Here is a 24,435-nt window from a genome sequence, read left to right as displayed (position 1 = left end):
TGCCCAATGGATACTCAGAAATAACATAAGAAAAATGATATTTAATCCTCCAAAAGATGGATTCATCCTCCATTCCCTTTGCCTCATTCCCTTAAGCTACAATTAACACAAACCTCAGCACTGCCTTTCTGCTAAAACCTTAGAAATTGTCACTTAGGGATTCTTTCCTTAAACTTATCATTTTAAGCCTCTTTCTGGAGCAGACTTATATTGTCCAGTCTATGTTGAAAGTTAAAGTACTTAAAGGACCAAGCCTTATTCACTAACACAGTGAATTATTTATTATTATACTACCAGAAAATAAAGGATTGATTACAGGAGAACACGTTTTAACAGCTACTTAATGGCTCAAAAACTTACTATTTATTTGTAAATCAGACAATGCAGACTTTCCCTTTTGTTTTTCTGAGTAGGAAGGAAAAGGAAAGGTGAGCTCTAGGGTAAGACAAACTTGGGTTCAAACCATTTGGGAAGTGACACTAGAAAAGTTACTCACCTTGAACTTCCATCGCTGGCCCTCATATATACAATGAGGCCAGTACTACTGAAACCACTCATCTTATTGGACCATATAAGTAAACATTAGTAAGGAGAAGGCACGCTTTCATACGTACTGAGTCCTATCCAAGCCACCCACTTCTATTCCAATGGGGTTTAGTCTCCCCCACCAGGTCCCCCTGCCTCCCCTCTTGGCCGTATCTAGTCCATTCTTCACACAACGCCCAGGTTTTCAGCACAGATGCCACAGATGCTTTAACAGCACAGATGCTTTAACATCTGAAAGCAATCTTTTTTTTTTTTGAGTCAAGGTCTGGCTATGTAGTTCAGACTGGTCTTAAGCTGACTATGTAGCCCAGGCTGGCCTTGAATTCACAGCAATCCTCCTGCCTCAGTCTTCCAAGTGCTAGGATTGCAGACATGTACCAGATCTCCAACTCTCTGGGAGCAGCCTTAGTTGAAATCCAAATCCCCAGTGCAGCCTGTGGGATCTAACTGGGTTACCCTCTGGGGCCTGGCTCCAGAGTCAGTTTCTTTGGGCCACCCTTGGTGCACATATACTCCAAACTCCATGGTGTACATATGAGCAGCACTGCTACTGCCTCATACTTGCTGAAGACAATAATCCAAATTAACATGGCCAGGAAATACCTGGGATTTTCTATAAATACAGGGTTCCCTGTGCCCAACTCAGGTTGTGGGACCTACTGACTTTTATCCCCAGGGACAGCCTGTTTCCCTTCTCTTTTTCAAGGAAACCACTTCTTCCAAAGGCTTAAAGATGTTCTCCTTTACCCTTAAGGCCTGGGGTCAAGTGGCTGGATCCCTCCCTCCCTCCTTTCCTTACTGTTCACATCCTTGCATCTCCGAAACTATACACACCAGCACTTCTGACTGCATGGGCTTCGCTCCTGAGTACTAAGAAGCAAACAGAGATAAGTAGAGCATGAGATGGAAATCTAATAGCTGAGGGTTTTATATTCTTTACCCATGTTTCTGATTGTGTGGGTAAGCAGCCTCCTTCACCCTGCCTCTACCTGCTATCAGGAGGGTGGACCTCTCCGAACTCCTGTCACTCTCAGGCCAGAAAACAGAATCACAACCCCCACATAGGGTGAGCTACAGCCCCTCATAGCCCCAACAGCTCCACCACCTCCACCTAGTATTCTGCATTTCTCAGGGCAGAGCCCCTGTTCAAGCGTCTCTTTAAGATGGTGAATCATGTCTGAAAGCAAACCTACTGAAATCCAGCAGAGAACTGTGCACCACTCCATTTAAAAGGCTGACCTTGATTGTCTTGCAAGTCACAGTAGAAGAAAAAAAAATGACCTTTATTAATAAGGGACTCTGACATGATGAACTATTTTTACTCTCATCCCAACACCCTCATAATCGGAGCAGTGTGAGTATTTCTAGGCTTGTTGGTCAGATGAACAAACTGGGGGCTAGAACACGAAGTGGCCAAACTTTGATTTCTACCTACGTGTGATTCTAAACCAGTGTTTTCCAACTCTGCACCTTACAGGCAGTTGCAAAGGGACACTGGGATAGTTCCGAAATGTTACTTAAATGAAAACTGAATTTCAATTATTTTAGAGAATGAAAAACAAATATATTCAAATGGACTATATGTAAAGCAGATATACCGGAAACCACCTGTACTTGTGCTATCAGAGTAACTTCTGGGGAGGCAAGGTCATGCAAAGCTCGGAATAAAACTTTCATTCTGTCTTCTGATCGAAGATTAACTGAACATTGCATTGAGAGCTACTTTTAATCTGCAACAGTTGTAACTCCAACTCTATCAGACCTGATTTACACCCCAGCTCTTTCCTCTTCACTGATAATACATAGGTAAATATCACATTCCAAAACATCACATATAATGAAATACCACATTTGTTCCTGCACGAAGTTGGTTGCAAAAAGAGAATTCCACTGCTGAAATGAAAAGAAACATTTGAAATCTTCCCCTGTATCACAGCGTTTTTAAAATAACTCATGGTAAAGCAAACAGATTGCCGGATATATTAGAACCAACTGGGAAATAGGGAAATAGTTAAAAAGGAACCCTACATACACGAAGCCCTTCTACCATGTCTCTAGCAGGTGGGGAGCCAGCTTCTGCTTCACCCTTCCTACTCAAGGCAAAGCCAACCATGAAAGAGTTCTCCCTCACTCTGAGCCAATATACCTGCCTTTCTATGATGCTGATCCTCCCATTGTAGGTCTGCCTTTGGAGATCCATAGAAGACAGCTTACGTCCTTTAAATAACTCAAGCCCTTGCTCATATTATCTCCCTCCTCCTTTATAGGTATGCACCAAGTGCAGAAACCCACAGTACAATCCAGTGAGGAACAGAACACAGCACTGCCACTCTTCTTGGGCAGGTAAGTCCTATTCTACTAGCCAGGTGGATGGCGAACTACAATCTGTGGAACAATTCTAATCCACCACCTCCTTTTGCCAATAAAGTTTTACAGAACACAGCCACCTCCATCTGTTTACCTATTTTCTATGGCTGCTTTCAAACTACAATGGCAGAGTTGGGTAGCTGAGACTTACAGGTTCAAATATTTACTAGCTGATTGTTTTCAAAAAAAACTGTCTACACTGTCCAATTTCATTATCTTAGGTTTTCCAAAAGCAAAGATATATAGTACATTCAGTGGTATAGGCCAGTGGCGGCAAACCTGTGGCATACATGCCATAGCCGGCTGCTTGCTGTCACTGAACGCCCTGAAAGGCCATCACTGGTACAGGCCAGTCTCAGTATCTACAAGATGCATCTGAGATCCTGCCTGCCAAACTCTTAGCAAGCTCTCAATAAACGTCTGTCGGAAAGGAAAGTCAGACAGAACATACAGCAGAAGGTTAGGAGGAAGAGAGAGTGGGCTTTTCTTCTCCCAGAACTAATCTAAGGACTAAACTAAGCTCTAAAACTAAACCAAGGACACCCATCCTTCATAGAGAATTTCAAAACCTAGCCCAACTTTTTCATGCTGTACAGGGCTATACCCAGAATGAAAATCAAGTTTTGTGGGCTTAATATTCATTTTGAATAGTTTACTGTTTACCGAAGTTAACAGTTAACCAAAGTTAACTGTTTCATTTCAGCCAAACATTGACTAAAATGTCATTTAGTGAAACAAAAGTCCTTATGAATGTTGACCACCTTTCCCACACTCACTCTTGGAAACACAGTCGCTTGTCACTTTTGCTGCTGTATTGCTTATTATTACCTATCATAATAATATAAAAAGCAACTGAGATAAATAATCTGCAACAGAGATGAACTCAAGCACTCTGGATTTGGGGCAAAGAAAAGCTTTAAAACCAATCAGGAAAAAACCAAATCATCAAGATGCCTGTTAAAAATCTTACTGCTACTGGGCATGGTGGTGCACGCCTATGATCCTAGCACTCAGGAGGCTCAGGCAGGAGGATCACCACAGGTTCAAGGCCAACATAGGCTACATAATGAGTTCAAGGCCAGCCTGAACTACAGAACAAAATGCTGTCCAAAAAGAAAAAAAAAAAAAACCTCTTATTGCTTGTTCATCTATGTCACCTCCTCATAATCACACATTTTAATGTTGTTTATTCAAGAGAAGCTTTGTATAAAGAACTAAGCTAACATAACATCTTGCACAGCTCTTTATAATTTCAAGTTTTTAAGCAATTTGTTTCAGTATACTTGTGACCCCTTAATTTACAAAGAATCTGATTTTAAAAAGGTTTTAGAATCAGCAATTAACAATCTATTATAGACATGGAACCAAAAGAATTTTTACTAATTTTCTTGATGAAACTATTCCAAATGAGTATTAAGCCCACAAAGTGAATTGTTTATGATAAAACAGTAAATACTGAGATGATAAGGAATGGAAAATGTTTACCTAGGGCATTTCCAAAGATGATCAATATAGGTATTGTTCCTAAATAAAAATATATTTGAAAGAAAACTTAAACCGTCGCTACACTCAGGCTGCAGAAAAACAGCAGCCTCCATCCATGGAAATGATAAACAAGAGTTCACACAGAAAGCTCCCAAAGCAATCCTACCTACAACACAAGGTCACATCAGCAGATGCCCTGAAAAAATCAAGATACACTGGAGAGGTCAAATGATCCTATCTGAATGATGCAGTCTTTAAAATGTGCATCTTAAAAATTGACAAAACACAGGGGAAATTATACTACCCTTACAAAATATTATCAGTGAACAAAATGGAAGTATAACATTTCTATTTAAAAATGAAATAGAGATAGAAGTTCAATACTCTCAAGAAGTGTTCTACATTGAACACATTTACTTGAAAAAAGAACCAGTCACACTCAGGAAACATTCAAAATGATGAAGAACAGCAGCATTATCCAATAAATCACCCCAGTGCTCCTTCCTCTACAATGCACTGCCTCTCAGGCAGCATTCATAAAGGAAGAAGGGATAAGAGAACAAGCCAATAAATTACATGCTGCAGGGAAAACTTCTCAAAAGCAGAACTTGACTTTCAAACTGTTTGATTCCAACAAGAGGAGGTGGCAATCCTGGTCATAAATACTACAGTAGGACCTCAGAAAACTTGTCTACTTAGGTTCAAGGAAGCCATCTCATTTGCCCAAACTTATGTAACAGCTGTAAGCCAAACAGGCCTGAGGATGGATGTGGGCCACCAAATGCCACGCCAGGACCTTTCACTCCTGTAAATCAGAAATAGCTGCCATTTGAACCACCAACAGGCAGCTGCTGTATCTTTAACCCAGTTACCCTACCCTATGCTAGGTAGAAGCATGAAGATTTCTGAAATTCTAGCAAGGAAAAACAAATTGGAGCAGAATGTTTGCAGTGACAATAGTAACATAAGTTCTTATTTTATATAAAGTTTCAATAATAGCGAACACATTTATAGCACTTATGTAGTGCTAGGCTTTTAAATTATATGTGCACATGCACACACACACAATTGCACATGACTTAACTAGGGAGATACTTCTCAGAAATGCATCAGTGGGTGGTTTTGTCATCCTATGAACATCACACAAACTAAACAACTGCAGCCTCATTGGGCAATATAATCTTATTGGACCACATCATATATATATTTTACCACAGACTAAAATATCATGATGTGGTGTACACACTGTTATTATGTCCCTTTTGCACAGAAAAAAAACTGAGACACAAAGGCTACCCAGCAGAGTGACAAAGCTGAATCACAAAAGCAGGTAGTGTGGCTCCAAAGTCAGAGTGCTTAACCATTACTCTGTGCAGACTCCTGGCCCAGCCATTTGCTCAGTACTATCATAGGTACCATGTGCCAAGCTCTCGGGATACCAAGAAGCCTGCCACCTAGCCCTGCACTGTGACCCAGTGTGCTTTGTCCTGTAACAGAGACAGGAACAAAGGCCTGAGGCAGGGCCACAGCTAGCCCATCAGGCACCTCTGTTCTGATTCCCAATAGCAAGCTGAGCAAAGGCAGGATCTCAGCTCCTCATTCCAACACAACCTGGGAAAGACCTCAGCCTGGGCCGTCATCATCAGCTTCTGGACTCAGTGCCCAAGCACCAGTTCTCTTCCCCGGGAGCCTCAAGTCAGCAGGGACTCAAACCCAGGAAGCCCTCAAGAGAGATGCAGAAGTACTAGCTCCTTGGCCATCATTTTCTGGACTCAGTGCTTCAGGCCACCAGTTTTCCACCTGGGGGCCCAATTTCAGCAGGGACTCAAACCCAGGGAGCTGTCCGGAGGGATCCAGCTGTGCGGCAGATGCAGACAACAAAGAAAGAGTGCCTTGGGAGAGTCCAGTCAAGGGCAATCCCTTTCCCTGAAAGGTACAGTTTTACTAATCAAGTAAACTGAGCTATCAGTTTATTGCTCTGAACCAGGATCATCCATCATACAACTAAACTGGGCCTAAGCTTCCCCCAGTCTCCAGACCAGGGAAGTTCTAAATTCAATTCTTTTAGGAAAACACCTTTGATATGAAGGTTATCCTTACCTTACTCTGCTCTGCACCTCTTCTCCCACCAACCAAGCTTATACCATTCCTCTTCCCAGACTTTCGGCGGCACCCTCTGCCACAGCGGTCGCCATATGCTAATCACACAGTATGGGTTAAGAAGAAAGGCTCTGAAGCCAGATTTCTTGGGTTCCAATCCTAGTTCTGATACTTCCTTGCTTAATGTCCTTAAACAAATTTCTTAGCCTTTCAATGTCTCAAGTTTGCTGTCAGAAAAATGGAGATGACACTGGTACCTAACTCATGCATGGGCTTGTTGTGAGGATCAAATAGATAAAGCCCTTCGAAAGTGCCTGACCGTAAGAGAACTGGCAAGTTCCTTCTGCTGTTATAACAGAAGAAGTGGCAGAGGAGGGGCAGCAGGAACTATTCTCAGAGCACATGTACTATGTCAGTTAATCCTCAAGGCATATCAGAGGTAATTCCTCTTCCTATCTTACTTTACAGATGAGAGAAGTGAGGCCCTTAGAAGTAACTTGATGAAGTTACATGGAGTGGGAGCTCCAAGCAGTTCAACCCAAAGCCTATAGCACTTGACCAGGAAACCATCTCCGCTACACCCACACAAGCTTTGTCAACAGTACTCGCTACCCTGTGCCTATCTCAAGGTCACCCTGACCAACTCCTCCTCTACTCATTGGTTAAGCTCCTCTACTCCTGTGTGTATGTGTGTGTGTGGACGCACACATGCAGATGGACTGTGGACTAAACCCAGGGCATCATGCATGTTAGCAAGTGCTCTAGTACTGAGCTACACCCCAGCTGCTCTACTTTAACACCCTGGACAATATACTCCATCCAGTGTCTTCTACTGCCCCTTACTGAACTTTTTCTCCCTCCAATAATCTGACAGAAACTCTAAACAATACATACTAGTCAGTCTCATTAAAACCGCCCATCCTTTGCATCTTCTGTTTTCTACTTGTTCTTCCTTCCTTTCCATTAACTCAGATCTCGTGGTTTATCCACCAACCATATTCTGGCCAGTTTCTTAAATTCCTTTCCCCACTATCTACCCTTCAATTCACCTTAAAAACAAAAACAAAAACAAAAAAAAAAGCAAAAAAACCCTAACCTTTATCAGTCTAACTGCCTACTTTCTTGAAATTACATCCAGATAGTTATAAAGTCAGGAAGAAAAAAAAAACATAGCCACTTAAATCTGTGTCATCTTCAAGCCACAGTCTGTGACCAACCCTTCTGTTTCCTTGGTCATCCCCAGTCTCATTCTTCACTGTAGCCTTTCAGTCCCACTCACACCCCACTACACTTCAGTTACACTCAGAAAATGACCTTACATTCTGCATCATCAGTGTTTCACAAACTCTAGTCCTATTTCAAAAGGAAATCCCCCATCCTTCCCACTCCTCCCGTTCAGCCCTTTCTTCTCTTCCATAGTGAAATGTCTTGGACAACTGAAGCAGCATTTCCTCTCTTCCCACTCCTCTAACCTGCTCCCCACAACACTCCTGCCAGGGTCACCATAAGACATGAACCCAAGGATCATTTTTCAGAATGATCTGCCATAATCTCTGGGCAATGTTCAATAAAATGGGTACTTCTTCCTCCTGAAATAATCTTTGTCCTCATCCTGTTTGACATCATACTCTCCAGATTTTCTTCCAACCTCTCAGTCTCCTTCCTCCCAGGTTCCTGTCTAGGTTCCTTTTATTTTAGTGACCCCATAAAAACCTCAAGACTAGTATACACCAGAGGTAGCCGAGGCACTAGTCTTCCTCAGGGTTCTTCCCTTCCCATTCTGCACAACACAGCCTTCACACATGGCCAAGGCTTATGCTATCTGGTAAGCAGTCAGGAATCTGAGCTTGAACAGTAGCCAGATCTTGGGGCAAAGTCTGGCTTTATCATGTCTTGGGCATGACACCAATTTCTAAAAGTCTCAGTTTTCTAATTTCTAAATTGCTAATAGCAAATAAATAACATAAGAAAAATATTTAATACTATGCTTCCCTGTAATGATGTCAATAATATATGGTACAGTATATGGCAAGTAACAATAAATGTTACACATTATAACTACATCTACACTTCCATATACCCTGAGCTTCCATATACCTACTTAAAATCTCAGCCTGGATTTTGCACAAGCAACTCAAATTTAGTCATCCCAAAATCAAAACCTGCTATTCTTTCAAGAATTACCTATTACAGTGTGTGACCCCCACCAACCATAATTTTTGTGGTAGTTAAATCACATCCATAAATACTTGTTCAACCTTCCTCCCTCCAAGAGATGTCTTCTTCCTGCCTTTGAACCTAAGTGTGCGTTTGTGACTGTCCTAAGGACCTGAACACGGCAGAAGGGATGCTGCCTCCCTGCTGAGGATGAGTTAGAAAAGGCCAGGCAGCTTCTGTCAGTTTCTCTTGGTACTCGCTCTGCAATTGCAGCCTCAATACAAGAAGTCCAGTTACCCTGACCATCACAGAGACAGACCACACAAGGACAGATGCCCCAGGTGTTTCACTTGTCCAGTGCCCAGCCCAGAGGCCAAAGAAGTCTATGTAGAAGCCTTGAGATGAACCCAACCACCACGTGATTAAAATTTCAGGAGGAATTATCTGCAAGAACTGCCTAGCTGAACATAGTCAACCTACAGGCTCAGAAGTAAAATAAATTATTGTTATTGTGTTAACAGTAATAAGTTATTATTCCTGTTCTGAGATGGTTTCTTATTGAGTAACACATAGCCAGAACAACACTCAAATTCAAAATCTGAGAATTACCCCTGAGATCTCTCCCCTTGCTCACCTTCCAAATCCAATTACAAAGTTCTGGTAATTCTTCTATGTTACTTAAATCCTTCTAGGTTTCTGCATCCTTCCTGCTCTTACCTGGTTGTAACAGCATCACCCTATTCTAGGACCAGGACGACATCTTCCTGATTATCTTGCTACAGTCTGCCTCCCTTTCCAGTCTTCCTCTGTGCTGCAGCCAAATCTGACCACGTCACTCCAGACTAACTTCCATGGTTTCCATGGTGTGACCCTCACTGGCTTGGCAGTTTTATGGACAGCCACTTATCCAAATCCTACCCCACAGGATAGGCCACAGGGGGCCTGAGGTCATGAAGTTACTCACCCCCAAGTCTCTGCGCAGCTATTCCCTGCCTGGCCCTGGCTTAATCTGTTACTGGGCCAACTCTACTCCACCTCAATGTTGCAGATTAAAAATGACTCCTCGGGGAAGTACTCTTTGGCCCTCAACTCTAGGTTGACATCTCCCCGCCCCCTTCACCATTTTGTAGTACTGGGGATTCAACCCTAGGACTTTCATATTAATCTACATCCTCTGCTTTTTAAAAAAAGAGAAAGTTTGAGATCCTCTTTCATGTGTTCCCTTAGTAATCTCAATTTCCCTCCATGTAGACTGCATTACACCAAAATGAAACTATTTATTTTTCCTTCTACAGGCACATAACTAATCTGAGGAGAGATCAACAGCTTATTCCCTTGCATATCCCTTGGGCCAGGACAGCACCAGAACATAAAAGCCTTGTTTTAAAAAATAGCTAAATGACTGAATAATAAATTAAGTAAAGGCAACCTTTTAATAATTTAAACTACAGAATTTAAAAGAAAGAAACAAAAACAGTTATTCCAGGAAGGATGTGACTGAGCAATTTTTTGAAATAAATGAGATTTGAGATTATCTAAGTAATCCTATCTTTCTAAAAGTGAAGAAATTAAATTCACTGTTTAGCCCATTTTCCACAATTAGTAGCAAAGCCAGGTACAGAATCAGGTCAATTGATTCCCAAGGTACTTCATGTCAGAATTTTCTAATGAATCATACAACTGAATAATATAAGTATTTCAGAATATGTCAAATAATTTCTCCAAACTAAAAGATCTGTTTTATAATTCTCTTTTACTATGCTGTCCTCCTTTCTGGACATTTGAAAGTAGCTCTAGGCAACTTCAAATTTCTTTGTAGCATACACCCATCAGAACGTCTCACAATATGAAATATTGGTAAAGTTATGGATTAACTGGAAATCTCTTATAACAGTTGATGGGAGTCCAACTAGTACAACTACTTTGGAAAAGTGTTTTGCAATATTTAGTGAACCTAGAAATGCATATACTCTAGGTTCCTGAAATTCCTTTCTTGGCATATATCTAACAAAAATGAGTGCTTATTTCTACTAAAACACATACAAGAATGTTTGTAGCAGTTTTATTCCAAATATAAAAAGCTGGAAACAATCTAAATGCTCATCAACAAAAAAACAGGTTAAATCAGTAATGGCTTATACATAAATAGAATACTAAATTACAATGAGAAAGAACAAATCACTGATTTATACAACAAACTGGATGAATCCCGTAGGCAGATTGAATGAAAAGAAATCACACACAAAGAATGTGTGTCACACGTGCACATATGCATATACATGAGAAAAAGAGAGATTACATCTCTCCGAAATTCAAAATTATGCAAAACCAATCTATGGTGGTACTGCCTGGGATGGGACACACAGAGACCTCTGGAATTCTAGAAATGCTCAACATCTCCATTTGAGAGTGTTACAAGATACAGGCACATATAAATTCATCTACCTATACCCTTAAGACTTGTGCAGTTTACTATAAATTATACCTCAATTTAAAAAACAGTAATTTCTGTAGATGAATGAAACTTTAGAATTAGAATATATAATATCTCATTCAACCTTCAAAGTAGCTATGTTAAAGTTGCTCTGTAAATAAGATTCTCAGATCATTTAACAGACATAATTCCTACCTTTAAAAAATCTGAAATAAGGAAAGTATTACAATGATAGCAAAACTTAACCTTCTTCCTGGGGTTAGTAGAAAGAATATTATTTTAAGTAGTGATAAATTGAAGAATAGATCAAAAATACATGTCTTGTCCATGGTCAAGTGTTGGAGACCAAAGTGGTTCTGAACAGGATTTAATATTAACGAACTGGCTTTCCATGTTCGTTTGTGACTCTATCCAAGGCTTGGGCTCCTTATCTGGAGATGGCAGGCTCATAGTAAGTGAGCCTCTTGAGTCACTAATCCCTACTAGAACCTGTAGTGGTAGATGAAGCCAGAAAGCCTCAAAGGACAAGACAAGATCACAGCCAAGGACACCTGGATCAGATCTCAACTAGTTGAAGACTATTAGCCTCAGGCATCTCATTCTTCAGTGGACTAACTTCAGACCTTACTTAAGAGAAGTCCTTGAGTGGTTCTGCCCTTCTTGAGTACTCCCCTCCCTTCTTCTGATAATCAAATAAATATGGGCGACCCAGAGAAGGTCCTGGTCTTAGCCCAGAGAGAATCTTGAATTATGTGAGAGGGCTTTGATCCTCCTGGGTCCCTGAAATCATTCCATTTGCCTTTTTTTATTTAGCCTTCACCGTACACTCCTTCAGGAGATTGTGGACCTGATCCGCCTGCAATAACTAAGGGATATTATTAACTCCATAGTCAAGGAGAACTTCTTGATGCCCAGCTCTTTAAATGTATAAGAATGTGTTCTGACATGATATTTAAATTATTTCACAAAAATTATATAGTTTGGGGAGAAAGTCCTCAAAGTATCACTGATAAGGGGAAAAAAAATCAAGGATATAGAAAAAGAGACTCACTTTACAATTGCCCTCTTTCTGCCAAGGCCATTATACTAAGTCATGAAGACCTCTGTATCAGTACAGAAATTCTGTGCCTTTCAAAAAAATACTTTATTGATTATGTTCTTACCAGTGCTAATCATCACAGAAGCTCTGCTTCTATCTAAATTGCACAAATAAGGAAACTATAGTTCAAGATGTTTGTTTTAGACTAGGTTCCCAGTATTTGGGATCTCAGAAATAAGTACACTCTAACTACATGTATACAAACTCGTAGACTGATACAGGATTGTCATATTTTAATCCTGCCAGGTAACCTATCAAGAAACACGCAACCGTTCAGTACCACTCCAGTATCACTTCAGAATAAAAGTATACTCTAATATTGACAAAATGTAGGAAAGACGAGTCAATATTTTTTAAATTTATAAATTAATTACTTTGTAATACTTCTGAATTCTCTGGGTTTCCCCAGACTCAGATTTGAGAAACACTTTACATCTTACACATAACAGGTGGAATGCCTAGGACAGGATCTCTTCTCTATCACAATAAAAGTATGTACAGATTAATATTTTCTCTTTTTTTTGTTTTTTTTTTTCCTGTACCGAGAATCGAACTCATGACCTTGCGCTCGCCAGGCAGGTGCTGTGCCACTGAGCTAAATCCCCAGCCCCTGTACAGATTAATATTACAGTCATGTCACCAACCATTCTAATAACTGAGGCAGCTGTGATTGATTACTCAATTCTTTCTGACCCTTGGGTTTATCAACCATAAAACAAGAATAGTAACAGCTTCCACACCCTTACAGGGTTGTTGAAAGGACTGACAGGTAAATGCCTATTAAAGACTTTGCACAGACTCTAACAAAGAGCAGATTTTCAATAAATATTAATTACCATCACTAATCACCAACTTTATTACCTAGTTGTATCTTAACAAACAGGAGCTGATTCTGTCCAGGCACCATCTTAAGTGCACCATAAATATTAACATAATCAACATCAATGGCTTTAAAATACAGGGATATTTTGGTCCAAAAAATCGACTTCTAGAACATGACCACAAAGCAAAAATGCCCCCAAAGGATTAGGAATACTATGTATATTAATCTCCCTTTTAGAGACTCACCATCCATATTATCATGTTAAGTTATACAATAAAATTGTAATGTTAATTTAACATCTTGTTTCCCAAGCTTGGTACTGGAACCTGTTTCTGTAGTAAGATTCATTAAAGCATTAAAGAACTAATGCTCCTTACAAAACACTGTTTAAAAAATCCCAAACCATTTACATGCAACATTTACTGCAGCATTATTTACAACAGCCAATATGAGAGCAAACATAAAATAATAAGGAAAAGGTGGTTAATTATATTCTACCAATATAATGCATATAAGCAATGTTTCATAAGAAAAATTATTAAAATGTATAAGTTCATGAGTATGAAAATAGATTACAAACCAATATCTTCAGTATATGCATATGATTTTCTACATGGATAAGTAGTCTACATACAGACTGTAGGATAACACGGTAAAGTAACTGTTACCTGTTTATAGGTTACTAGATTAGAAATACTTTTCTTCGTTGTGCTTTGCTGCATCTTCTGAATATCCTTTCCCATCAACATAATCAAAATCATCCTGGTCCTCACACAGTCAAGGAAAATATATACACATATACATACATATATAAAAAGAGAGAATCTACCAAAAAATGTATATATCAGGAAAAGAAAAACTTGTATAAATATTTTAATGCTAAATTTATCGAGACATCATGAGATTAACACAAGTTACCTTTGGCCTGTGCAATCACAAAAGGTGCTCAAAGTGGTGGTCACTAGCGTCCAGACATTTATTAGTAGGGTGAACGGGTGAAGTGTGTAAATATTGTTTTGGTGGACTCCGTATATTCAACATACACATTAATATGATGAGAAAAGGACTTATAAACTATAAAACTGCTGAATCATAAAAACGCTGAAATTTACATAATAAAATTCCATTACACTGCTTATGATTCACATGTAGCCCTAAAGAACAAGTTAACATACACAGATCTACGCCTCAAAACCAACACTTCTTCCCTTCTCTGCACTTCTCATAAAATCCAGGTAAAATCTCTACATATTATGAAAAATGGCAACATCAAAACCCAAAATATGAAACAACTATCTACTGATCTATCTGCAGCAACATTTATCAATCTCAAATGCATTATAAAAGAAGGAACTAAGTAAGTTTCAAAAAGATAAAGATGGTAATTTAAAATTTCTGTAAATAATTTAACATCTACAAAACTATACTTTATGAATATATACATACATATTTCATTAAAATTCAAACACACATGAAACCGATACCCACTAACATGAAAACAGTTGTCACCACTGATAAGGACAGAGAAAAAAATGTGAAAAGAACAGGAGGCTTTAGCTGGGGCCTTAAATTTCCTCTTACCTACCAAAAACAAAAACAAAACAACAACAACAAAACACACCAGTTTCACAGCTAAAAATGGCAAATGCTAACACAACACCTGTGGAACCAGAGTGATAGTTACACAAAAGTCTTTTACATTATTTTCTGCTCTTTTCTGAATGCTTGTAATAAATTCATAATTAAAAATAAAACTTTGAAAGAACTGTATTTTATTTTCGCTTCTGACTCAATGTCTAGATCAACTGGGAACAGGTATAGGTCTTGCGTGCTTTGGTGCATCGTCCCGGAATGGCTCCATCCTGTCATGCCCTTCCCCTCAAACAAAAGGCAAGACAAGCGCTATCCTGGTGGGCAAAGGACACAATAACCAGAAGTCCTCCTCCAGGAAAAAAACAGTCCAGCAGTAGAGCACTTCCCAGCAAACTGATGATCAGAGGAACTGAATGAATGACATTGTCCTGCACATCCAACATTTCAAATGGTTCGTTACCATCAAAATCAAGTAGGTGTGGTAGGCTCTGAGCCAAAGAGCAGAACACCAGTATTTATGCAAAAAAGTAAAGGCGAGAGTGGGTGAAAGCAAAATCAGCAAGCAAACTCGCACCTCAAGGCACAAACCCACACAGTTCCCAGGACCAGCAGTGCTGCTACTGTTGCTGAGTGCCCAGAGGCCCTTTCCCCAGTAGCCAGTTGCGGCAGCATCAAATGATCCCTCGATTTCCAGCATTCTCTCTATGATTCATGCAACCCCTCTAACTCATTTGCTTCACCATCATTAATTATACTAGGTAAGTCATACTGAATAATGCTTACAAACATGGACTTAGAATCAGACAAGCTAGACTCATACCTGAGCTCTGGCCCACCACTGATTACGTGATCCTGATGAATATGCAACCTTTCCAAGGCTCAAGCTTCCTGGTTCCTAAGTTCCCGTAAGTCAGTAACACCTGGTTGGCAAGACTGTTGGAGGGACTAAATTAGCTGAGGCAGGCAAAACACTCTTCACTGTACTTGGTACCTAATCCTCTCTTTAGCAGGCAACAGAGGAGACTGCAGTGATAAATGGTGATTAAGATGGTCAGGAAGCCAGCACTAATGCAAGTCACAGAGTTAGATGCTGGCTTCGTCTTGTCCTTAGCACCACAAGTTAGGCCCTGTGATATAAATTATGGGGACCACTGCAAAATGTAAACCTATGGTACGTTGCTCAAGAATCAGAATTTAAGATGATGACCAAAGGTCCTTAAAACAAGCACAAAGCAGTACTTGACAATGTGCTCCCACAGACTACAGACTCAGAAATAAGGGTTAACCGGAAATAGGCTTCTTGCCCTTCTCTGTATAGGTTGTTTAAATATACTTTGCAGTTAACCATCTGGAAAGTCAAAACTTCCTTTGTGTCACACACACTGATACACACCTATAATCTCAGTTATTTGAAAGGCTGAGATAGGAAGATTTCAACTTTGAGGCCAGTTACCAAGTTAAGTAACTTAGCAAGACCCTGTCTCAAAATTTTCAAAAATTAAAATAAAAGGGTTGAGGATGAAGCTCAGTGCCAGGGCACCTGCCTAGCACACACACAGCCCTGCTTCAACCACAGCATCACAAAAGGGAAACAAAAAAACAAATAAACAAACAAACACCTTTGTGATTTACTAAAGAGAACAATTAAAAACAAAAATGGAGGCACGATGGCAATTCTGAATTTTTACATTCTTTAGTCTATGGCATTATTTTAAGATCTGTCCAAGAACTGAGCTTCTAAGCTGCACCCAAACACCCAAAGCACTCAGGAAGATGCCACAGCATAAGTAGGGGACTGCAAACTAAAAAAAAAAAAATCTGCCACAGTTTGACTAGCAGTTGGCCACCTGAATTCATTCAAGACTTTAATCCCCAAAGTTATATGTTAATGTTATTAAGAAGATGGAAATGCAATCCAAGTATGGGGAATCACAGAGAGGCTTGCTGGGAAGTGATGAGAATTGGATAAGATCACTAGGGAGGACCTATGACTGAACTGCAGTGGTTTCCTCAGCAGGAAAGAGGCCACAGACACACATATGCTGTTTGGCTCTTGCCATGCAGTACCCAAAACACATCTTGGTACTCTGCCAATAAGAAAGCCATCATTGATTATCACTGATGTGGGGCCCTTTGACCTTGGACCTTCACAAACATGAGTCAAAGTAAATTTCTTTTCTTTATAAAATACCCTACTTCTGGTATATCAGTACAGTGTTGAAAATCTGACTAATACACCACCGTTATTCATATGCAAAGTATTGGGAAATTTCCATTTCTTGTAACCTATAAGATAGTTATCAGACCTTCCCTTAAAAAAAAAAAAAACCTTTCTTTCTCTTCATCTACCTCAGAAACAAATGTCACTTACGGTATGGGTATCCAATCCCGTGGTTTCCCTGGGCTACACTGAGTAAAGAGGGGCTGTCTTGGGCCATATATAATACAGTTAACATATATAAGTAGCAAAACTATTTTAACTTATTAAATAATCTTACAAAATAACACAAGCCCAAATTTAATAATTAAGGACTCTTATATGTCTGCTTAATAACAATAACTGCCTTTCTTCACAGCACACACATAGATTAGCTGAAATATGATAGGTGGTCACTGTGTTTTACTCTTGAAGTCACACAAGCGCATGTAAGGTGAGAACTGGTGAGTGTGGACTGAACTGTGTGGGATGGGTGCAGGAGGCACTGTACTGTAGTCTGCACTCCAGCAACATGTAATTGAGTCATAAAAAAAAAAAATCACTAAAACTCACATTATTATGTTAAAATGTACGATCTTGTGCACAGGTCCTGGTTGAACACATCTGCCTTATAGTTAATGTCATCCAAGGACTCTGCCTAACTTTAGTCCATAAATAAAAGGCTGCAATAGCCTAGTGCCTGCTAGGAAACAGCACCACTTCCCACACAGCACTTGGAGTAACCTCTTCGAAGGAGACTAGGGCTTGTAGCAGCCAGAAATGTGCCCTGGAAAGTAACATTAGGGTGCTGAGTATCAAGGATGCCTAGAAATCCATTTGTGGTCACTTGATGGAGCAAAGGTTACCTCGGTGACCAGAGCAAGGGCACTGCAGAGCAGGAGGCTGAGCACGCAACAAACACAGTTCTCTTTCCAGGTCACTAGGTAACGGTTACCTGGCAGAGCCCAGGTATTGAGCAGGAGGGAAGATCAGGAAGTCTGAGAGCCCCTGCTTTAATAGCAGGGCCACTGAGCACTCTCTTAGATCCATTTACTTAAACATATTGCAGCTGTCCCTTGGTACCACAAGGTATTGGCTCCAGGACCGCCCCCCCACAAGGATACCAAAGTACACACATGCTCAAGTCCCTTGTATAACACAGCACAATATTTGCATATAACCTATTCCTATCCTGTCCTTGAAATCATTCCTTCATTACTTATACCTACTGTAATGTGAATGTCTTGTAAATAATTGTATTATTTAAGAATAATACAAGACCAAAAGTCAGTACAGATTCAGGACAGATGCACTTTACTTTTCTCAAGTGTTTTCACTCAGTGGTTGGCTGAATTCACAGTGAGGAATGCTAGAATACACAGGGCCAACTGTATTTACATGAGACACACTGTAAATATTTTAAGACGACACCTTTAATACCAACCTTCCTGGGCCTCTACTAGAATAAAAGAGAACAACTTCTAGGTGGAGGGGGTGGTGTACATAGCTACTTATCAGCTGTGTGAACTGGGGAAATTACACAACCTTCCATGGGCCTCAGTTTAATGCCATTACATCTGAAAAGTACTTACGACATTGTGTGCACACAAAAAGTGCTCAACAGATGCATGCAAATTGCAGTGCCTATGTATCATCTCCCTGGTCTCACACCACAGAGCTGGAGCAATGGAAGTTCAGGAGCCATACCTGACACATTTGTAGGAAGGTTCCTACTTAATAGTAAGGATTTTCTCAAAACTTCTTTGCTGTGTGAACATCACAGATGGTAGATTTCTGTGCTCACATTATCAAGCTCACATAATCTTAGGAATGGTTCATAAAGGAATACTAGCATGTCTGCCTAACTCAGTTGACACTAAGACTAAAAAGGGTTTGACCTAATTACTTTATAGTCAGTCATAAAAAATACAACTTGTAATTTTCATAGCTGTGCAAGGTTAAAACAGTGTACCTTTTATCAAAATAAATTCTCAGTTTACAGATAACTGAACATCACGCAAAATCACAAATGTGCCTTTGCTCCTTTTTCAAACTGGGCTCCTTTACAATCTTCTCGTACCTATGGGTTCTGTCCTTTGTAGTGAATCATGAGTTTCTGTTCTTGGTTGGTTGATTAACTGGTTTTTATGCTGTCAGTTCATTTGTGATGATTCATCCAAGTCTCGCACCAGATCTTCCCTACTGAGATACAAATTTTAACAACAGATACTGCTGTGACCAAGAAAGCAGGTCAAGTTCACTAATCAATACAAAGAACTCTCACTAAATTATTAACCTTATTAAATCTTAAACACAATATGCAAATACACTGAGCATTAACTGGCAATTTGCATCCAAGATTAATCAAGCATTTTACTTGTCATATTTGCAAGCTTATCTTTATATTTTAGTTTGCAATAAAACAATAAAACACATAGAAAACAGAAAAGAACTAGAAATCAAAAGGATATACTAGAAGCTGCCTCCTCCCCTATATTCTTTCCTTACCCTATCCTGCCGCAGGCTCCCAGTCCTGCCAGTCCTGCAGCCAGCGATATCACACCTTAATCCCCATGACTTTCAGGACTATGCACAATATAGGGGTTCCATACATATCTGTTGAACGGGCTCATGACAACAGCAGAATGTAGTTTTTTTATAGGTATTAAATGATCTTCAGAAGTTTTGTGACTGTCTGCTGTACTACTCCCAATCTTTCCATATATTTAGATTAATGTAATTACTATTACAAGAAGTGATAGTCATTGCACACAAAGTATATCAGCAACATAAGCACAATATTTTAACATTTTATATTTGAAAACCACCGTGATAAACCAAACCAAAAAAAGCATTTCCCTGTGCTCTTTCATTTAATCATCACTGATATTATATGGAATATAACCACTTTTACTGCTGCTGCTTTGATAACACAGGGGAAAAATAGATGAAATCTAGACCAGTCAACATATAGGCGCCCAGACCAAAAAACATTTTAAACTGAAAGGAATCTTGTTGTCCAATCTCCCAGAAAAATCTGGCAAATATGTTTCTCTTTTGTTAAAGCTTGCCTATTCTCTCCTTCCTTACTCAGAAAGCTATGCATATTGTCCTACCACTGTAGTTCTACCTGTCAGAAAAAAGTGAGATAGATGCTGGTACTGCCTGTTGACATACCCAGGTCTTTTACCCATAGAGCTGGCAGGTGTGAACACAACCTCTAAACTCCAACATCAAAAGGGGAAAAAAGATGTGTAGCCTCCTAGGAAGAAACCCCTATCAGCTGGAAAACAGATTTCTACGTTTCAATTGCCAACCTAGCTAAACAAATTGTATCTTGATAATCTTCAGGTATAAAGGATACATTCTGCATTCCTCAGAACAAAATACCTAATCCAAACAGATAGTATCTCGTCTGTTTAGAAGCCAGTGAACAAAGTGGAATTGCCTCTCCCATCTCATGCTTTTTAGACTCAACAAATAAATATTGGGCCCTATGTGCCAGGAACCAAGTCAGGTACCACACTAGGTAGTACAATTATTTAGGATTTGCAAGGTAACATACTGCTCTCAACTGAACTTGATAAAAACCTATCTTAAATATTAAGATACTATCACCTACCCTTTACCTTAGCTGTCATCTCTGAGAATACAGTATCTTTTAAGACATTAACAGCATTACCCAAAATCAGAGAGCTTCTTCATCTGTTTTACTATCTCAATCCTACCAAAAGCTTTCAAAAATAGCTCTTCTACCTTTCTCTTTTTTTCTTTCTACTCCCTTCCAAATAAGAAAGGTTAATATGCCATCTAGCCCTAAGAACAACAGACAATAAACACACACACTTCTTTCTTCCAATGGCAACAAGAAAAAAGTTGAATACCAATTAAAAAGAAGAGAGAGATGACACACACCATTACTCTTTCAAGTACTCGGAGAGGGCACTTACTCCAGCCTACTCAGCAAAATCCGGACTCCAACTTAGAATGAAAAGAGGATTTTCTTTTCTGGTAGGTAAGGAAAAGAACTTGAGAATTGATTAGCCTTAAAAATATGAACCCAGACAGTCAAATATTGATTTTTATTTTTAAGAAATAGAGTTTTAATAAACACCACCAAAAGATTGTGCATAAACAAACAAGTCAATCTGAAAGGCAGGAAGAAAGTGATGTGGTACATCATTTTTCTGAAAGTTGATAAGCAAACATAACATAATAAAATCACCTCAGGAAGGCTGATTTTTGTTTTGGAACTTTTTTCACTAGTCCACTTAGTGATGAAGGATTTTTCTTTCTTTTTTTTTTTTTTTTTTTTTTTGAGGAGGGTCACATGATGTCATGCAGACTGGCCTTGAACTCACTTATGTAGCCCAGGCTGGCCTCGAACTCAAGACCATTCTCCTGCTTCAGCCTCCCAAGTGCTGGCATTACAGGCATGCACCGCCACACCAAACTTAGTGAAGGACTTTTCTTAAATGTTTCACAAAGTATACTTAGTACACTCTGAAAGCTAAACTACTTCCTTTAAGATTTTTGCCTCACCTCTGAAGAGTAGTCATTCATTTTTATGAGCCTATTTCACTGCACTAGTGAACTTTAAAAAGCATGGTGAAGATGACAAAATAATGATGTTTTACACTAAAGCAAAACTAAGGGAGGGGACATGGCAGGTAAAATTAAAACACAAAGTCAAAATTGAGACCCACTAATTTTTTAATTTTTTTTTTTTTTTTTTGTTTTTTTTGAGACAGGGTCTCGCTATGCAGTTCAGGCTGGCCTTGAGCTCACTTTGTAGCCCAGGCTGGCCAGAAATCACAATGATCCTCCTGCCTCAGCCTCCAGAGTGCTGGGACTACAGGCGCGTGCCACCATGCCCGGCTTAAGACCCTCTAATTTTGACATAAAGCTATTAGTAGGCTGGCAAAGACACTAACCTTTTAGGATAACCTTAAGCACATAAACATACATCTACTTACACTTGGACTAGGTCTAGTTGGAGATTAACCTGAGTAAGAGTTTTCAAGACTATTTTGTCTAACTGCTGTGATAAGTTTGGCAACTCGAAAGCAGCTTTTTGATGCAAGTTGCAAGTTTAAAACACACTAAATAAAATTATCAGAAGCACCTGAATTTCTTTTGTAGGCACTGCTTTGTTAAGTATCCAAAATTAGCTTTCAGTAGTATAGGAAATGTCACTCTATCCTATTTGGTAATATCTCCAACAAACTTTGGCATTAATGTGGGCAAACTGCCAGAGAAAAAAACCATAGTATATAAGACAAGCTATAACTTAATCATTTAACTTAGAAAATAATCTTCTGGACTATCGTAACCTACAGGGAACCTGGTATTTTAAATTAGGTTCATAAACAGATTAACCCGCTCAACCAGCTACAGTAATAGTAGGTGGACAGCATCCCTACCTCAAAAGATAAAAGAAATTACTACCATCAACAAAAGAGTTTGAAGGCAGAATTTGAAACGGCTCCGTTCACAAGGTCATGCATTAACTGCAGTCACCTCCTTCTTAAGTTCATCAAGCAATGAAGCTTTAGGAGAAACATTTTATTCACGTATGTTAAAATAACCGCAAATACACAGGTGACAATGAAAAACAGCCCTTGCCCAGTTTTCTTGATCACAAAAGCGTTCACAGTCTTTCTCTTAAGTGTAATTCCTAGAAGGCATTGGCAGATCTCTGCCAGGCCAAGCTGCAGTGGAAAACCAAGTACATGTGTCCGACAAGATGACAGGAGGGTCAGTGTTTCTAACAGACTACTTCAGTTTGCCACAGCAGTAGCGGTTCAGCCTAACATGGTTAACGCTGTAATTGTATAAGATCGAACACAACTCATGTAAATAAGGATCTGCCTGACCACAAATAGGGAGCTCTGGGGAAATATAATTTCTGGGACAAAACACGGTGCTTGCATAATTCCACAAACGCACGCCCAAGTCAATCTTCACAACAATGGTAGTCCCCGCAGTGTGCTGACACTTTTCCCACCTAAACTTCTCAGCACAGCCTGGCCTAAACCGGGTTCTAATCCGTGCACAAGGCAACAGCGACAAGCACCAGGATCGGCCCGGTGGGGCAACGCCTGCCCCTACCCAATCCAGCTCCTGCGGGTTGCAGTGTAGTTTGGTCCGGTCTAGTTTACGGTAATGTGCTTTTAAAATCCCGCCGCGACCGAGGGAGGTCAAAGCTTTAGAGATCTAATAACAACCAAATGACTGGAGCTGCAGAGCACTTAGTGAGCCATTCTGATTATGGCTCTTTAATAGCACCTGGAGTTCTGCTCAAGGGAAAGCGGAAAACTCCAGCTTCCCCGGAAAGAAAGTCCTCTGCGGGGTGCGCGGAGCGAAGCACCAGAGCCGGCCGCGGGCAGGGGACGCTCCGCACCCTGGCCCCATCCCCAGGCGGCGCCGCGCGACCCTCGCCCACAGCCCACTGGCCCGGGCCGCACCTTTACCTGTCAGCCCCACCACCCAGCCTCCCGGCTGCTGCCCCTCCGAGTCCCGAACACAGCCCCGGAGCCGGCCGCCGGAGAAAGAACCCCAAAGGCATCCCATCCCAAAGAAAGAAAAAGCAAAAAGGCTGCTCCTATAGGCAGGGGGCCATCGGGCACCATGCGATCCGAGAGGCGACACGCCACCCCTGCCCCGCACCTACCAGATAATCCATGTACAGAAACGCCTCAGTTATCCGGAGATCAGACATCCGGCAACCTAAAGCATCCGGAACGGCTCCGAACCCGGAAAAAAAGCAGCTTCTCAGGCTGCAAGCGAGCAGCTCCTGAAAAAGCCAGCGACAACGAAAATAGCCGAGAGCAGCCGAGGAGCCGAGGATTACACAAGGGGGGCGGTGATTGGCCGGGCGGGCGGGCAGAAGGAAAGGAGGACGCTCATTGGCTGTGATTATTATAAAAGGCAGGCCCCGGCGCACTGTAGAAGAGAAGCGCGGGAGAGCCCAGGACGCTGGTTCCTGTGTTCAAGGGGAGGGGCGGCGGCGCGGGCGGAAGGGCGAACCGGGAGAACGGAAAATCGGCTGGGGTTTCTGCCGCCTGAGTTCTACGTCCTTCTACAGCCTCCCATTCGGGGGAAGCGGGAGCACGTACTCCCAGCTCCAGGGCTAGCGAAGCCCTGGTGTCTCTTTACCCCGCACACGCCCAAGTAGGAAGCGAGCGCTTTTCTGTGGGAGGCGTGGTAGTCACCAAAACTCGCCATCTCTGCCCCGAGCGCTTTCCCAAGGGCTGAGTGGCCTTGAGCCTGCACCACCGGAACGAGGGACGTGTAGAAGAGTACTCTGAGCAGGCAGCCAGTGCACCGCGTGGAGATAGAAAGACTTCCCACGTTCCTTGCCCGAAACTAAGGCGGGCAGTTCTAGCTGGTGGACCCTGCACAGCCAGGGGAAACCCTGGGGTCAGATGGAAAAATCGCTTTCCTGCAAGTGAAAGCTGTGCTCCCCAAACCCTCGGGAAAGAGGCTGATCAGTGCTTTGCAGCTTTGGGTCCAATTACACTGAGCACAAACCCAATCTCTATGAATAAAATAAACAATAAAATAAGCTTTCTGAAAGGAGCCAAGTAATACCTTTTGTGATGTCCTCTTTTTGGCTTTTTAGAAGTTTTTTT

The 24,435-nt window shown here is 40.8% G+C and overlaps 1 protein-coding gene across 2 annotated transcripts in view; it reads right to left on the bottom strand.

Annotated features, from left to right (window-relative positions):
- Positions 1 to 23,642, bottom strand: part of Arl15 (ADP-ribosylation factor-like 15) — a 393,962-nt gene extending 370,320 nt beyond the window's left edge. For both annotated transcript variants that reach the window (XM_005392717.2, XM_005392718.2), the window contains exon 1: positions 23,475 to 23,642. In XM_005392717.2, coding sequence (XP_005392774.1) covers positions 23,475 to 23,522 — 48 coding nt within the window. In that variant the 5' untranslated portion in view covers positions 23,523 to 23,642. The remainder of the gene's footprint in view (positions 1 to 23,474) is intronic.
- Positions 23,643 to 24,435: the final 793 nt, after the last annotated feature.

The sequence above is a fragment of the Chinchilla lanigera genome, unplaced genomic scaffold, assembly GCF_000276665.1.
Source record: "Chinchilla lanigera isolate Chin_1 unplaced genomic scaffold, ChiLan1.0 scaffold00045, whole genome shotgun sequence".
Lineage (NCBI taxonomy): Eukaryota > Metazoa > Chordata > Mammalia > Rodentia > Chinchillidae > Chinchilla > Chinchilla lanigera.
Note: the sequence above shows the minus strand (reverse complement) of the source record. Positions and strands in the feature narration are given on the sequence as shown.